This window comes from Petaurus breviceps, unplaced genomic scaffold (assembly GCF_028583685.1).
Source record: "Petaurus breviceps papuanus isolate PSGF00001 unplaced genomic scaffold, PetGlider_PUasm1.0 419, whole genome shotgun sequence".
NCBI lineage: Eukaryota > Metazoa > Chordata > Mammalia > Diprotodontia > Petauridae > Petaurus > Petaurus breviceps.
The window spans coordinates 13,096,527-13,112,872 of NW_027186324.1; the positions used below are offsets into that span (position 1 = coordinate 13,096,527).

Consider the following 16,346-nt stretch of genomic DNA (forward strand, 5'->3'; position numbering starts at 1 on the left):
GAAAGAAAGAAAGAAAGAAAGAAAGAAAGAAAGAAAGAAAGAAAGAAGTTCATCATTTGGGAACTGGCTAAATTTTAGTATAAGTATAAGTTCAGAAATTCCTCTTACCCCAATTAATGTAATCACAAAAGGCCAAGGCAATTCAATAGGATCAATTAATAAAAAATGAACTACATATATGGTATGAAGTATTAGTTTGAATTTAATTTCGCCAGAATACTTTCCAATTTTCCCAGCAGTCTTTTTTATTCCCAGCAACTTAAAAAGTCAGAAGAGATGGAGTTCGCATTGGAATTGATAGCCGTATCAACCAGAGCTGATAGAAATGTCCCCAGAGAAATAGAGACTGATGGCGACATCTGAACACATGAAGGAAAGGCAGTTTTCGGTCTCTACAAGGACACCTACCTTTGGAGCCCAGCAGAGAATCATCTCTAAGACAAATTTCATATAGAGAGAAATTAGACTTGTAGAAACCAGGAGCTCTGAGTGTATTATTCTCTCTAAGTTTGATCTCACTTTCCCCAGGGCAAGGAGAGAGTGTACTCCCATTTTAAGGAGATGTTTCTATAATGATCATCCTCACTACACTTAGTGAATGTTTTTTTTTTTTTTCCAAAATCTAATTCACACTAGCTAATGATAAATAGAAGTATCTCAGTAGGGTCAGTTTGTGACAATACTAGAAACTCCAGGCCAGTAGGATTATCCCTCAAAACCCTCCTAAAGGGAGAAGTAATCAGTCCGTTTCTGGAGATTCAGTCAGCCAGTTCACATGAGAGATGGGAAATTAACCCCAAAAGGAGAACTACACACGAATGTGATAGATATTTCTTCTACTTTTAGAAACAGTGAATATGAAGGATACAGAAGGCATGGGAAAACTTAAATAAACGGATACAAAGAAACAGAATGATGAAAACAATGTAGAAAATGGGCTACAACAATGTAAGGGTATAGAACACCTACAGCAAAATTTGCAACCGAGGGCTATAATTGTAATTAGCAAGCCTGGCCCCGAAGAAAAGGCAACTTTCTTTGCATGGATAAGGAACTACGCTTACAGAAGAACGCATGTACGAAACTTGGCTAATACTGCTAACTTACTCTCCTTTTTTTCTTTTTTCTTCATTGTTATAGGTGGTTTTCTGGGAGGTAAGAAGAAGGATATATCTAAAATAAAAGTTAGGTAAAGATAGAAGATATTTTTTCATACCAGTCTAAGGAGAATGATTTTTTTCTTACTAAGCAAAGGGGAGTTGCTGAAAATTTTTGAGCAGAATAGTAACACAGACTAGATCTATGTATAAAAAAGTTAATCTGGCAATAGTATAAAGGATGGATTAGAGAGAAGAAATTGTATTATAGAACTTGAGTTTGAATCCTGCCTCTACCACTTATGATCTTGGGCAAGTCACTAAATGTCTCTGGGCCTTCGTTTCCACATCTGTAAAATGAGGGAGTTGCATTGATGACTTCTAAGGGCCCTTTCCATTCCAGAACTATGATCTTGTGTTTCTAGATGTCATCAGTCTCCCATTTCTGGGTCGTTACACTCTTCCTGATTCCTTTGAGGTTTGTGTTTCCCTGGTTTTTAATTTGGTCATCTTTTCTCTTTCTACACCCCACCTCCTTTGGCAATTTCATTCACTACCATAACTTCAAATATTCCCTTTACATAGATACCTGTCCCACTCACAGGCATTTGACAATGATATACCCACTATTCAAGACTGCCGATTCTGCTACCTATTCATGATGGTAGGTGGTGCAAGGAATAGAGTGTCAAGCCTGGAATCAGGAAGACTCACCTTCTTGTGTTCAAATCTAATCTCAGACACATACTAGCTATGTGAACCTGAACAAGTCTTTACCTAACTTTTATTTTAGATATAACCTTCTTCTTGCTGCCCAGAAAACCACTTACAACAAAGGAGAAAAAAAAGAGTAATACATTTGCCTCGGTTTTTTCATCTGTGAAATGAGCTGGAGAAGGAAATGGCAAATCTCTCTTGTGCCTTTGCCAAGAAAACCCAAATAGGGTCACAAAGAGTTTGACATGACTGTAAAACAACCAAACAACAGCATTTAAATAAGTGGAGGTTTACACAGGAAGATGGAGACTTAGTGTCTAATGTTCTCATAATGATCACAAATCACATTTGTGTCTGAGGAAATTTTAGGAAATGGTCCAATTTTAGAAATCAAAAGAGAAACATATCACACTCTTTGGGCAATGACTACAGGTCCAACAAATCTATTTTTCATATTTCAAACTACTCCCATCTTATTTCAGAGGACATTTATGGGACAACACATGTGGTCTATACTCAGCTGGGCAAAATTCGGTGGAATTTGGACTATAATTCTACTCCACTAGCTCCCTCATCCCTTCTCTCCAAGCTAATAAGCAGTAAACATCAGAATACCACGAGTCATGTGCAACATCAATTTCCATTCTTTCTCCATTCTTCTTTCACAATATCTTGCAATGAATGTACTTACATAAGTTAAATTCAGCCATTTTAGAATGATACCTCAAGACATTTTTGTTGCTGTTTTTCTTTATTTTGCTTTTTGTTTTTACAGCAAAAGAGAAATTAAAATGAAGAAAGACAGCACAAAAATATGGCCATTCAAGTATGATCAGCTTCTCCACATAGAGGACCATGACTTTGCAATGAGACCTGGATTTGGAGGTAAGCAAAAACTCAAGGCATCACAATAAGTGAAAGCCAATTTTTTCCTCAAGCTTTCCTCAATGTGGCACTGTCACAAGTAGAAATGGAAAGTTGGAGTAAGAATGCAAGATGAAAAACTGGCTCTGAAGCAGATATTTTTCTTCAATGATAATGATTTGCATCTTATTATAACATATTCATATAGCATTTTAGAGGTTATAAAGCATTTTCTCCCTAATAATCCTGAGAGGTTGTAATGCCAAGCAAAGGCAACTTCCAAGGTTCAGAATACCAGCATGGTAACTCTCCATTTTATTCAGTGACAAATTAAAGCAAAACATTCACAGAACAGAGAAAATCAATATACAGCATTCACCAAGTGTGATTCAATAATTTGCAAGTACTACTCCACCCCTGGGAAGTACATTCATTTAGTCTATCACAAATCTCTCTTCTCAAATGGAAATTAAGATTAGTTTCCAATCATAAACAAAATATATTCATTTGGTCAATCACAGAGCACAAAAAAGTCCAATTTCCCACCCCTCAATCACAACTGAATTACAATTATCATCAGTTAATGCCAAGCACCTTGTCAAAAGAGGCAGTGGAGACCACAAAGGCCATCTACCGCTGAGCTACAGCAAAGCTAACATATCATCACAGCATTTAATACCCAAAGAGAGGTCTTTTCTTCATCTTGACCCGAGGCAAGTTCTCAGTAATCTCTGTTCCTGAGGAGACAAAGCTTAACAAAGACACAATATACATTGTCAGTGTCCTCATCAATTCACTCTCTGCCCGCAGAACAGTCTCAGGACCCCTGAAAATATCAGCAAGACCCTCCTCCAGGGTTTCTGTAAACATACAACAAGAAAATCCTTCTTCAGGGCTTCTCAACCAACAGCAAGGTTCCAGAACCTCTGCAACAACATCACTGGCCTTCACCAGCAGAAGAATCTGGCAAAACAACATCAAAACAGACAGACAAAGTATCACCATCACAGCCATGTATCCTCAGTTCTTGGCAGCTCCGTGTGGCAGCTCTCAAAAGTCCTGGGCAGCTCCAACTACCCCTCAGCAATCCTCTCTCTGCCTCCATGATGCTGCTCCCAAAAGTTCTTCTGGCCTCTCTCTCTCTGTTTGGGCCTTCTCTCTATCCACAGCACCAGCTCCTCCCAGTTCAGCCCTCTCTTTTCACTTCAACAATTCCATCCCACAAGCTCTGGGTTTCAACACTCAACCCGTGTTGTTTCAACACAAAACCAAGCCAATACAGGAGGATCTTTAGATTCCATTACTATTACAGAGGTAGCATTTTTGTTCCCATTTTACAGAGAAGAAAGCAGAGATGTTATGAATTTCTGTCTTGCATAATTCCATCTTAAATTGAAAAAATAAATTCTCATCCTTTCACTATACTTTGTCTATAGATAAGATCGCATTACTCCTCGAGGTGAAACTGCGATGTGAAATAAAATTAGCAAGGGTACAGAATATTTCTAAAAATTAATATGCTAAAATCCTACTTCCTGCCTTGTTGTGCTGTGCTGATATCCCTGCCTTTAAAAAAAAATTAAAGACAGTAGAGGATAAGGTCCCGCAGGCCTTCCTGTGCTGTAAGGGCTTTGAGTTCAGGCTTGTCTGGGGCTTGTGTACAGCAAACACTTCTTGGGTTTTTATAGAAGTCTGAAACACAATGAAAGTTCACCAATGCAAAGGTAAATGAAGCATAACCATAAAAAATTCTAAGTGAAACTAATTTTAAGTAATTTTTCAGGCTTGCTATTGAACTAGTGATAACCAAGTGTGAAGTAGGAAGCACTGCTTTATTTTCTGTTGGAATGCCTATTACACACACACACACACACACACGTATGCTTATATTTTAATATTGATGCATCCTAAGTCACTTTCACATGTGTCTCATAATCCTTGTCATGATTCTTAAGCCTTTTAAATACTTTTAAAACTTTTCTACAGTAACTTGATGTAAGGACTATAATTTGAGTTACTTTCTTTTTTTGTGAAAATGTTTTTTTTCAGTTTGCATATAAAAACAATTTTTAGCATTCGCTTTTTAAAATTTTGAGTTCTAAATTCTCTTTCTTCCTTCCCCCTCCTTGAGAAAGCAAACAATTTGATGAAGACCATATATGTGCAGCCATGCAAAACATGTTTCCATATTAGCCATGTTCCAAACAAAAACATAGCAAAAAAATAAAACCAGAAAAACAAAAAGAAAGTTTTAAAAAATTTGATTCAATGATGACTGAATGATCACATAATTCAGACTCCATCAGTTCTTTCTCTGGAGGTAGATAGCATTTTTTATCATAAATCCTTTGGAATTGTTTTGAATTGCTAAGAATAAGTAAGTCGGTCTTAGTTGATCATTGTATAATATTGGTGTTACAGTGTACAATGTTATCTGGTTCTGCTCACTTTACTTTCCAAGTTTTTCTGAAAGCATCCTGCTCATCATTTCTTGTAGCACAATAGTATTCCATCACAACTATATGCCACGACTTGTTCAGCCATTTCCCAATTGATGGGCATCCCTTCAATGTCCTTGCCACCACAAAAAGAACTGCTATAAATATTTTCATACCCACGTGGGTACTTTTTCTTTTTTTTTTTTTAATCTCTTTGGTATATATGCCTAATAGTGGTATTGCTGGATCAAAGGGAATTCGATTTACTTTTAAAATTTTGTAACTTTGAAATAAACATCTCCTTTGGTTTTGTTAGAAAGTTAATTTTGCTAGATTGAAAACACCCAGCCTAGCTAAGTTTGGATAGGTCTGATGCTTTCTCAGATGATATTTTGGAGAGGAGGATGGAGAAGAAAAGGGAATAAGCATTTATTAAGTGCCTGTTATGTGCCAGGAACTGTGGTAAGCACTTTAAGAATATAATTTCATGTTGATGTGGGTGCTTTTTATTGTCCTCATCTATGATCCCCATTGCTATTCCCATTTTACGACTGAGATGACTAAGTCAGGAAGAAGTGAAGTAACTTGCCGGGTCACCCAACTAACAAGTATCTGAGGCTGGACTTGAAATTAGGTCACCCTGCCTCTAGTTCAATACTCCATCCACTGTTAGAGCCAACTACCTCTACAGCAAGTTATTAATCAATCTCCTAAAACACAGAAGGGCTGGTATTTGCACCAGTCGTACCTGTACCAATGAATTCACAAACCTTTGAAGTAAATAAATATGAGAGTTGAATTTTGTTGCTAGACCCCCTTTATTTGTAGGACAATCATTTGCCAAATGCCATTGCTGCCCATGAACTGAGTTTTTTTTTCCCTTTGGCAGTCCCTATACACACACCTTCACAGAATAATGCCTTTTAATATATAAAACAACACGTGGGCTTATAAAGGAAACATTTGTCAAAATATTTAAAAAACAAGTTCCAGGACTCTGGGTTACGATCTCCTGCTTTCATTTAAAGGCACCCCCCATTTGCAGTTTCATACAGAATCCTCTTGTTTTGTTCTGCTCTGGGCATGAAAATGCTCCTTTTCTGATGTTTCACTACAAATTTTTTTTAAAAAGACCTTCTAACTGCAATGAATGAGAGATAAACCCTGACTAAAGAGAAAGACGTGAAATATATGACCTCTGGAAGTCTCTTCTCTCTCTATGATTCTTCTGAAGTGAACATGATCACATGTTGAGAGGGAAATATGACTTTTATTTTTTACAGGGGCCTAATGAAGACATAGAATCAGCTGGAAAAATAAATCCAGGTCCCCGGCTTCATTTCTCAGATTCCCTGAGAGAGGGAGGGTCCCATCATACTTGCTTCTGGTATACTCACACTCCCAGACTTCCTGCACTGTTAACTGCTATTTTAAAGTTGTTTGGAAACATGAGTTTAAGGGATGTGGGAGAAAGGGCTTTCCTGCAATTAAATAAGCACAGCTGCATCCGTCATCATAATCGTGGGGCCTGTGGGGGGGAGGAAGCTTATAACTTTTCAGTAAAGCTGTTGTCATGGTTACAGTTGGGGGCCAGTAAAGGACAGCAAGCAGATGGGCACAACATAGGATGCATCTGCTCATATGCTTTCGCACATAACCTGTTCAATGTGGTTCCATGGAAAGAACGCTAGGTTTGTAATCAAAGCACCTGCTTCTGTCACTTATTGTCTCTACGACTTTGGAAAAGTCACTTGTCCTCTCTGGACTTCGATTTCTTCATCTGTAAAATGCGGAGCCTGGATTAGGTGACCTCTGAGGTTCCTTCCAGCTCTGAATCTATCATCTTAAATCCCATTGTGGGTGGGTAGGATGAAATATGCCTGTGATCGCTAAGCTACATCTAAGTTTTTTCCAAAATGCTACATGGGCCCCAGATTCTCTGCTTTACTTCATTAGCTGTGCAAAATCCGAGCACGACTGGACAGAAGGCTTTTTGTTCTGTTTTGGTTTGGTGTTTTGGGTTTTTTTTTTTGGTTGGTTAGCTTTTGCTGCTCTGGAGCCCTGAAGCAGTCTTAATTCAAGATCCTAGAACTCTTTAAATTGAGCAATGAATAGAAATGGCAAAGAAGTAGATTTCAGCTTCCTTCCTACGGGCAGCAAGGTGGTGTGATCATAAAACTCTGGACTTGGAGTCAGAAAGACTCCAAGTTCAAATGTGAGCTGAGACACTGGCTGTGTGACTTTGTCTGCCTGCCTCAGTTTCCTCATGAAGAATGAAGATAATAATAGCACCTACCTCCCAGGGTTAGGATAACATGAGACAACATTTATCAAGTATCTGGCAGTCCAGTGCTTAATAAATGTCCGTTAAATTTTTAAAAGAATTCCTAACAATTAGAGAGCTCTCCAGCTGGAAGGGGCTGTCTCAGGAGACAGTGGAGTCATATTCAATCTCACTGACATATTCAGTCAAAGGCTGAAAGAGCACGTGCCAGGCATCTTTATAAAGGAGATTCTTATCCAAGGACTAGACGGCCTCTAAAGTCCCTTTCAACTCAGAGATTTTATAAGCAGTTATGTTAGGATCATATGTTAATTGTTCTATGTTATGGTATGTTTTCTGTGTTGTGCCATGTTCTATGTTATGTTCTATGTTAAATTTTATGTGTTGTCTTGTGGTTATGTTGTGTTATGTTATGTTATGTTATGTTATGCCATGCTATGCTTTGCTTTGTTATGTTATGTTATGTTATGCTATGCTATGTTATGTTAGTACTAGAAGGGACCTTAGAGACCATCTCACCCATTCACCTCCTATCTCTCATTTTTATAGAGGAGAAAACTACATCTTAGAAAAGGTAGATGACTTTGAAAAGTTACAGCTACCACCTCAGAGCCAGGACTTAAACCCAGGTCCTCTGGTTCCCAAACCCTTTCCAATGTATTATGTCTGAGTTGTAGGTACAAGTTGTTTTTTTTTAAATTTAGAAACTGGGTCTCCCTGTGTCTCTCAGGTTAGACATGCAGCAGCCATTCACAGGAATGATGCTACTACTGGGGGGTGGTTCAACATGGTTCAGACTAGGGCCATTTGACCAAGAATATGCTGGAGTCAGTGCAAGCTACAGTTAAATGTTAAATTTTTAGCGTAAACATTTACATCTCTGAAATTGGCAAAATCTACAAATTGGGGCTTGATTTATCATTCTACTGATTGTCTCAAGAAAGTGGAGAAAATTTTAATGATGCAGATGACATTTTAATGTGCCATTCATTTTTTCCCTTAGAACCAGTTGTTTCATATTTATTAGCACACAACTGGGTTGAATCCTCCTTAGTCCAGTGGTCCTCTGTTCTCAGGGGCTCACTCACTCTACTGCTGCCAGACTTAGCTCAGAGGCCTGATCAGTGAAGCCCACTGCAGCTCAGAACTCCCAAGCTCAAGCAATTCACGTAGGCCTGTGCTAACATTCCCCACACAAACAATTCTTTTTTTTTCACTCAGAAATAGATTTTTCTGCTAAGAGAAAATGTCCAATATCCCACACTTTAACACCACACACACACACACACATACATACACACACATACACACACACACATGCATACACACACCAGTTCTCTTTCAAGAACCACCATTGCCAAAGAATTGTTCAGAACCTCATTTAGCAGTTTAGCATCCCTTCAAAATTTCCCTGGAATTCCCTTTTCTTTAATATAAGCTTCTTGAAAACAGGGACTGTTCTGGAGGTTTCTTAACGTGTTGCTGGTGTTTTCTTTCTTTCTTTGTGTCTCTTGAGTTTAGCATCCTGCCAAGGTTTGATAAATGCTAAATGATGATTGACTAATGGGAAGGACTGAAAATAAAGATAGAAGCCTGAGTTGGGGTACTCCTTGACCACCAGAGGGCTCTCATCACATGAGCAATGATAAGAGAGGAACCCAATAAACAGGACAGAACCTTTCCGGAAGCTAGTTTTCTGTAATGTTATAGAGATGTTCCATGCCTTGATCAGGTCAGGTTTCTTCCAGTTAAACTCATCTATTAAAAATCCTGGAGGAAAGGGCTGTTTATAGTCAAATACAACAAAGAATCATAATAACACTAACATTTGTATAACTCAACATACATTATCTCATTTGAGTCTGAGCCCTGATCCTGGGCAAGTCACTTAACACGTTTGCCTCAGTTTCCTCATCTGTAAAATGAGCTGGAGAAGGAATGCTGAACCACTCCAGTATCTTTGCCAGGAAAACCCCAAATGGAGTCACAAAGCGTCAGATGTGATCGAAAAATGATTGAACAACAACAAAAAGGTCGGCACTACAGGCATTATTCTCAACACACAAATGAGGAAACCGAGAAGGTAGGTAACCTTGAAAAGTTACAGCTAGCGTGTCACAGCCAGGACTTAAACCTAGGTCCTCTGGGTTTTTACATGACTTTCCTATGGTCCTATGCCAAGTAAGTATGAGAATCAGGATTTGGACTCAGATCAACTAAATATCAAGACCAGCATACTCTACATGGCTTCTGGGACAATTATGATATCTAAACAAATGTCATATGAATTTGGACTATGAGAGCATTCAGTCCAGATTATTAAGTGCTAAGCCTTCACTTTTTTTTTCTTTTTTTTGGAGGGGGGAAGGCAAGGCAATTGGGGTTAAGTGACTTGCCTAAGGTCACACAGCTAGTATGTGTCTGACTCCAGTGCCGGTGCTCTATTCACTGAGCTACCTGGCTGGCCCTTACTTATTTCTTAAAGAAGATTTTTATTTACCCTATATTACTAAGTTTTTCAAATCTTTCCATCCCACTTTGCCTGATTTGGGTGTCTTCGGGAATCTGTCTAAATACCATATCATCCTAAAGTATGTGTATGTGTATCTGTGTGTTTGAATGCAGTTAGTCAGGGTAGCATATTCTGGATGAGTACGAAAGTTTTCTGATGACTAATTGTAGGCTGTCCCTTTATAATGGCCAAATGGCCAGAACTTTCATTGAACTCAATCTTAAGACTTGTAGTCTCAGTAAAAATATTTAAAGAGAAGAGAGTACCAAATATAGAATCAGAAGACTGATATTCGTTTGAATTGTGACTCTGATACTTACTACCAGTATGTCCTTGAACAAGTCAGAACTTCTTTGGACCTCAGTTCCCTAATATGTAAAATAAAGAGTTTGTTTGTTGCACAAACTGCATTTGGAACCAGAAAACCTAAGTTTAAATTCCCTACTTGATAACCTGTGTGACCATGGGCAAGATACTTTACCTTTGAACCTTGGATCTCATTTTCCTCAACTATAAAAAATAGGGGATTGGACTAGACATGGTTTGCCCCAACTCTAAACCTGTGTTACTACAAAAGACTTGGACTAAATGACCTTCTAAAGTTTATTCCAACCAGGAATGTGCTGATAAATGTTAGGGGACAGGAGGAGTTATGAACCACCCACTTTTAAATATGTATTATTAACATTTTCTCCATCACTTTCTTACATCTAGACCAAATAATAAACGAAGCCCTACTTTTTAGCATTTGCCAGTTTCTGAGCTATCCGTGCTTACGGAGAAAATTTAACAATCAGTTTCTCAGTATAATCCAGCTTCAGCACTAAACCTACGATCAGTTTCTAAAGTTTCACGTGTCCCCACACAGTAAGACTTGGTGCTTTGCTGTCTCTTCCACAGATCAGGAAAGCCTCCTTCACCTGAACACTTGCTTGGACGCAAGCAATTCTGGTGACAGGAGGTAAATGTCATTTATAATACATCTTCTCTTCCTTTGTATATTTATCTCTAAGCATATACACAAATGCACAGTTTCTTTCTTTTTGAGCTAACCGTAAGGTAAGCACTTCTCTCATATTAATGTGTTTTCTTAATTAGCTTTAACATTAAAGTCAGCTGTTCCTTTGCTGGTTTTTACTTTTATAAAGCATTAGAAGATTAATTGACTCATTATGTAGAAACATTAGGACGTAAATTTAGGGGAAGCGTTTTATTTAATGTGGCTTATAAATTGCATCTTGTTTACTTTATGTTTTCCCTGTTTTTCTTGTCTCCCATAACTAAGGACTTTTTTTCATGAGTCTTATGGATTTGAGATTTATTTTCTTTTTTTCTTTGAATTGAAATCAATTACAGAATATGGAGCTTCTGGCAGCTGGGTCTCTGCCATTAAAAGCACCAGCAATGACAGGGACTTCTGTGATCCTCCCATTAAAATTGTTCTCGGGAGTTCAGAGCCTCAGACTACTCCTGGTTGTCATTACCTAGCTGTATGACTCTGTACAAGTTTCTTAACCTCTCCCTGACTTGGTTTGCTCACATTTAAGGGAAAGCAACTTAGGAGGTTGTTGTGAACATTGTTCTGGGTTAGATCAGTCCCCTAATGGTTTAGGTTTACTTATGAAACAAAATGGGACTGTTGTTTTTTGTTGTTCAGTCATGTCTGACTTTTCATGACCCTATCTGGGCATGATTTTCTTGGCAAAGATACTAGAGTGGTTTGCAATTTCCTTCTCCAGCACATTTTGTAGATGAGGAAACAAAGGCAAACAGGGTTAAGTAACTTGCCCAGTCAGCAACAGCTAGGGTCTGAAACCGAATTTGAACTCAGGTCTCCCTGACTTCACTATCCACTGAGCCCCCTAGCTGCCCATCACAAATGAGATACTTGTAGATTATTAAACGGTTAATAAAAGGATATTTACTTGACTTATTCAAGAAGGACAAGCATTGAGGACACACTTAAAGGACTTAGTGGAGCACTGTCACTCATTCCCCAACCCACTAGGATAGGTGGGAGAGTTGGAATACTTCTTGTTCCCCGTAACCACTTCCAGGTTCTCCCTCTGCTGCTATCATTTGGTAACCTCTCCTCCTTTGAGGTTCACTCAATCCATATCTACCAGTCATTCACATTCTCATACACAGCTGCTGTCTCCCTCCTTCTAGGGTGCTCCCCTCATTTCCTCAATTAGTACAATGCCTGGCTCACAGTCTTTTTACCTTCTCAATTCCTACCCTCGTACTAGAGGATTTCAACACACATATTGATAATCCCTCAAGCACCCTAACACCCAGTTCCGCAGCTTTGTCATCTCTCGTTACCTGCTTACTCCTGCATTCTACTCCAACCACACACAAAGATAGTCCTACCCTTGATCTTGCCATCGCTCACAAATGCGTCACCTCCATGTTCATGAATTCTGGAAGTCCTTTATCTCATTAAACTCTACCGGCATTACACATATCCCACTCCCTTGCAATCCCAAGTCTAATTCTTCATCTACATATGACCTCCAGGTCCTTGACTCTTCAGTTTTTCCCCGTCACTGCTGAACTAGCTTATCTCTCTTTCCCAATGATGAACCCATGACAAACCAGTTCAATTCTACACTTTCCTCTCTCCAGTCCCTCTCCCCCTTGTGCTGCCAATCTTGTTTTTTTTTTTTTTAAGCAATCTGGGTTAAGTAACTTGCTCAAGGTTACACGGCCAGTTATTTCTGGGTGTGGTGCTGAGTATCTGAGCCCAGATTTGATCCCCAGGTCATCCCGACACTGGAGCTGGTGCTCTTACTAGCTGAGCCACCTGGCCGCCCCTAAGCAATTGGGGTTAAGTAACTTGCTCAAGGTTATATGGCCAGGTATTTCTGGGTGTGGTGCTGAGTATCTGAGCCCAGATTTGATCCCCAGGTCATCCCAACACTGGAGCCGGTGCTCTTACTCGCTAAGCCACCTGTCCACCCCTAATTGTACTGCCAATCTTTTTTTGCCAAGCCTCAGTCTAGGGTCACCCCCACTACCTGGTGCCTTCATATCTACACATGTACTACTGAATGAAGCTGGAGAAAATCACGAAACCAAGCTCACTGGATCCACAACAAATTTGTGTTACATAATCTCAACTGGGCTCTCCCTGCTGCAAGGCAACTTTTTACACTTCTCATTATCCCATTTGCCATTCCACTCACCACAGAGGCTCTTCCATGCTTTTCATCCCTCCTTATACCTCCTAAAATTCCCCTAGTCCCTACCTTCTCACCTGTGAATCTTGCCTTATACTTTACTAAAAAAAAAAAATTGAGACCATCCATCAAAAGCTCCCTCTTCTACCCTCTTCCTCATGTTTCATCATTCATATGCCTTCTGCCACTATCTCTTTCTTCTCCCCTTCTCACATAATGAAGAAGCCCTTCTCCTTGCCAAAGAAAAGCCTTTTTTAATATGCATAAGTGATCCCATTCTATCCCATCTTCTCAAGCAGATTACCCTGTTACTTTTCACTTTTCTTTAATCTCTCCTTGTCTACTGGTTGTTTATCTTCTGCCCATGTCTCCCCATCCTCAAAAAACTCTCACATAATCCTTCTGTTCCTACTAGCTACCATCTCATACGTCTTCACCATTTTGTGGATAACCAAACTCCTTGAGAAAGCTGTCTATAGATGCCTCCACTTCCTTTCTTCTCAATTATCTTCTTAAATCTCTACAGTCTAGTTTCCAGTCTCATCATTCAATCAATACTACTTTTTCCAACATTACTAACAATCTCTTAACTGCCAAATCTAATGGTCTTTTCTCAATCTTCATCCTTCTTGATTTCTCTGCAGCCTTTGACATTGCTGATCATCTTTTTCTTAGGACATTGCACCTTCTACAAGAATCAAATGAGATGGTACATAATGAAATGTTTCTACAAAGTTAAAAGGCACTATGAAGTTATAAAATTATTGTTCCCTCTGATTCTCCAAAGTGTATAGAAAGTAGTCTGCAGTCATTTTTCTATGTAAAAGAAAGGCAAAGTGATATAATAGAAAGGGCTATGGAGAATCTGGGTTTTAATCCAACTCTTGTACTAATTAGTACAAGAGTGTAACCTTGGACACTTGCCATTTAATCTATTTAAACATTAATGTTTTTATCTGTAAAATAAGGGTTGAACTACCAAAGTACTGAGAACCACACTCTCTAAAATTCTATGTATCTTTGAAAATTAATCATAAAGGTTTATGCCACTACCTATCTGAGTAGAAACATCACTAACTTTTACTAACTTTTCTGGGTCTTAATTTCTTCTATCAAGTGAAGAGATTGTATTAACAAGACCACATAATCAATATTATCATAACCTTAGAGTGCCTCATTTTACCAGGACAATAAAGAACGTTCAGGGTGATAAAAGGTGTAGCAATGATGTCATATGAGAACTGGTTGGAAGACCTAGGATTGTTCAACCAGGAAAAGATGAAACATAGCATAGAACATAGTTTCTATTTATCTTAAGATATTAGAAAGGGAATGAGATTTATTCTGAGCATCTCCAGGAGGCAATTAAAGGGGGAATTTATTTTTTTCATCATAAGGAAGAGCTTCCTAACACTTGGGGATGTCCAGAAACAGAATAAACTGCTTTATTGCATAGTAAATTTCCCACTAATGAAGTCGTTCAAGTAAGGAAAAAAATGGGAATGGAGGGGACAGAATTCTTGTTTAGCTATGAGCTGAACTAGGTGGCATTTGAGGCCCCTTCCAACTCTGGTTTTGCATTCTTTTTCTCTTTTTGGAAATTTTGAGAATTGTAGATATTTGGAGGGGGGAATTTAATTTTAATTAACATTTAAATAAGGTCATTAGATCTATGACTTAAATATATTAATTTAATACTCAATACTGGGGGTGGCTAGGTGGCACAGTGAATAAAGCACCAGCCCTGGAGTCAGGAGGACCTGAGTTCAAATCTGGCCTCAGACACAACGTAAAATTAGTTGTGTAACCTTGGGCAAGTCACTTAACCCCAATTACCTTCCCCTCTCCAAAAAGCAAAAAAAAAATAATCTTAATACTTAAGTTTCACTTGAATTATGCATATTCCAATTATATATATATATATATATATATCAAATATGTGTATTTGACATGAGATTATTAAATCTATGTTCAAATACTAGTTGGGATAGAGAATCCCTCAGACAGTGTCCACTATGATGATTCTATGATTTTTTTACTAGATCTTCCTGCTGTGTTTTCTTGTTGCTTAGTCACTTTTTCAGTCGTGCTCTGACTCTTTGTGACCCCTTTTGGTTTTTTTTTGGCAAAGATACTGGAATAATTTGCCATGTCCTTCTCCAGCTCATTTTACAGATGAAAAAAGTGAGGCAAGTGGGGTTAAGTGACTTGTCTAGGGTCACACAGCTAGTGTGCTAGGCCAGATTGAACTCGGGAAGATGAGCCTTCCTGACTGCAGCCCCCACAGTATATCTATCCACTGTGCCTCCTAGCTGCCAGATGTTCCCTGAGGTTCCTTATATTTATCTATTTATTATTATCTTATTTATCTTAGCTATGGCTGAATACATGATCTTTCTTAGACACACACTGACACATACTGGCAGTGTGACCCTGAGAAAGTCACTCAACCTTCTTTGGGTGCTCTAGGGCTGGGCATCAATCTGAGAAGGTGCTGTCCTATATTGGTTGAAAGTTTCCTCTTAGGGATTCCTTATATCAGTGAAATTACAGGCCTAGTCCTTGTCCCCTTTATACTCTAGATTCCTCCCCTACCTCCCCCCCGCAGCCAATTCCCCCATGAAAGCATGATTTAAAAGGTGGATAGGGGCTAACTTTCTGAGCAGAATTTTTGGAGAGTTCAACGTAAATCTGATTTGAGAAGGTAATTTAGGGACTTTTAAACTAGTTTAAGAGCTCTGCCTTCAAAAGATGGTAACCCTGTTGTGAAATGTGTTTTGGACATGTTGAGGTTTAGGGTTTAGATTGGGGTGCTCGAGACCCTAAAATACCAACACACCAGTTCCTGCCAAATGAATTCAACTCAAGTCTTCTCTGAGTCAAAGTAAAGCAAAGTTTCTTAAAGATTTGCCTTAATGGGTAGACTCTTAAGGAGCCTAAGTATATGTGAAGCTTGTATTGACAAGTGGGCCAGAATACTCTGACACAGACCAGGTCTGTGCTAGATAACTCTCAGTTCCTTCACGGAGCCAAGATGCATCTTATATACAGACAGATTGTGGGAGGCATCTAGGGGTGGCCTAGAGGAGTGGGGGGAGGGTCTTAAGGAGGAGTCAAATGAGGTCAGACTCCAGCAATGAGATTAAGGGTGGACAATAGCTGAAGGCTACCTGGAGATGACACCAAGGAGGGCTAGGCTAGTTTAAGGGGCACAGATTTGGGTATAGATATTTTGATAGGATAAAGGGTGGG

The 16,346-nt window shown here is 38.9% G+C and overlaps 1 protein-coding gene across 1 annotated transcript in view; it reads left to right on the forward strand.

Moving 5' to 3' along the window:
• The window catches only part of GABRR3 (gamma-aminobutyric acid type A receptor subunit rho3), a 78,670-nt gene that overhangs the window by 8,818 nt on the left and 53,506 nt on the right, over window positions 1–16,346 (forward strand). Inside the window, exons 2-3 of the mRNA XM_069100503.1 lie at window positions 1,141–1,155; window positions 2,590–2,699. Coding sequence (XP_068956604.1) covers window positions 1,141–1,155; window positions 2,590–2,699 — 125 coding nt within the window. The remainder of the gene's footprint in view (window positions 1–1,140; window positions 1,156–2,589; window positions 2,700–16,346) is intronic.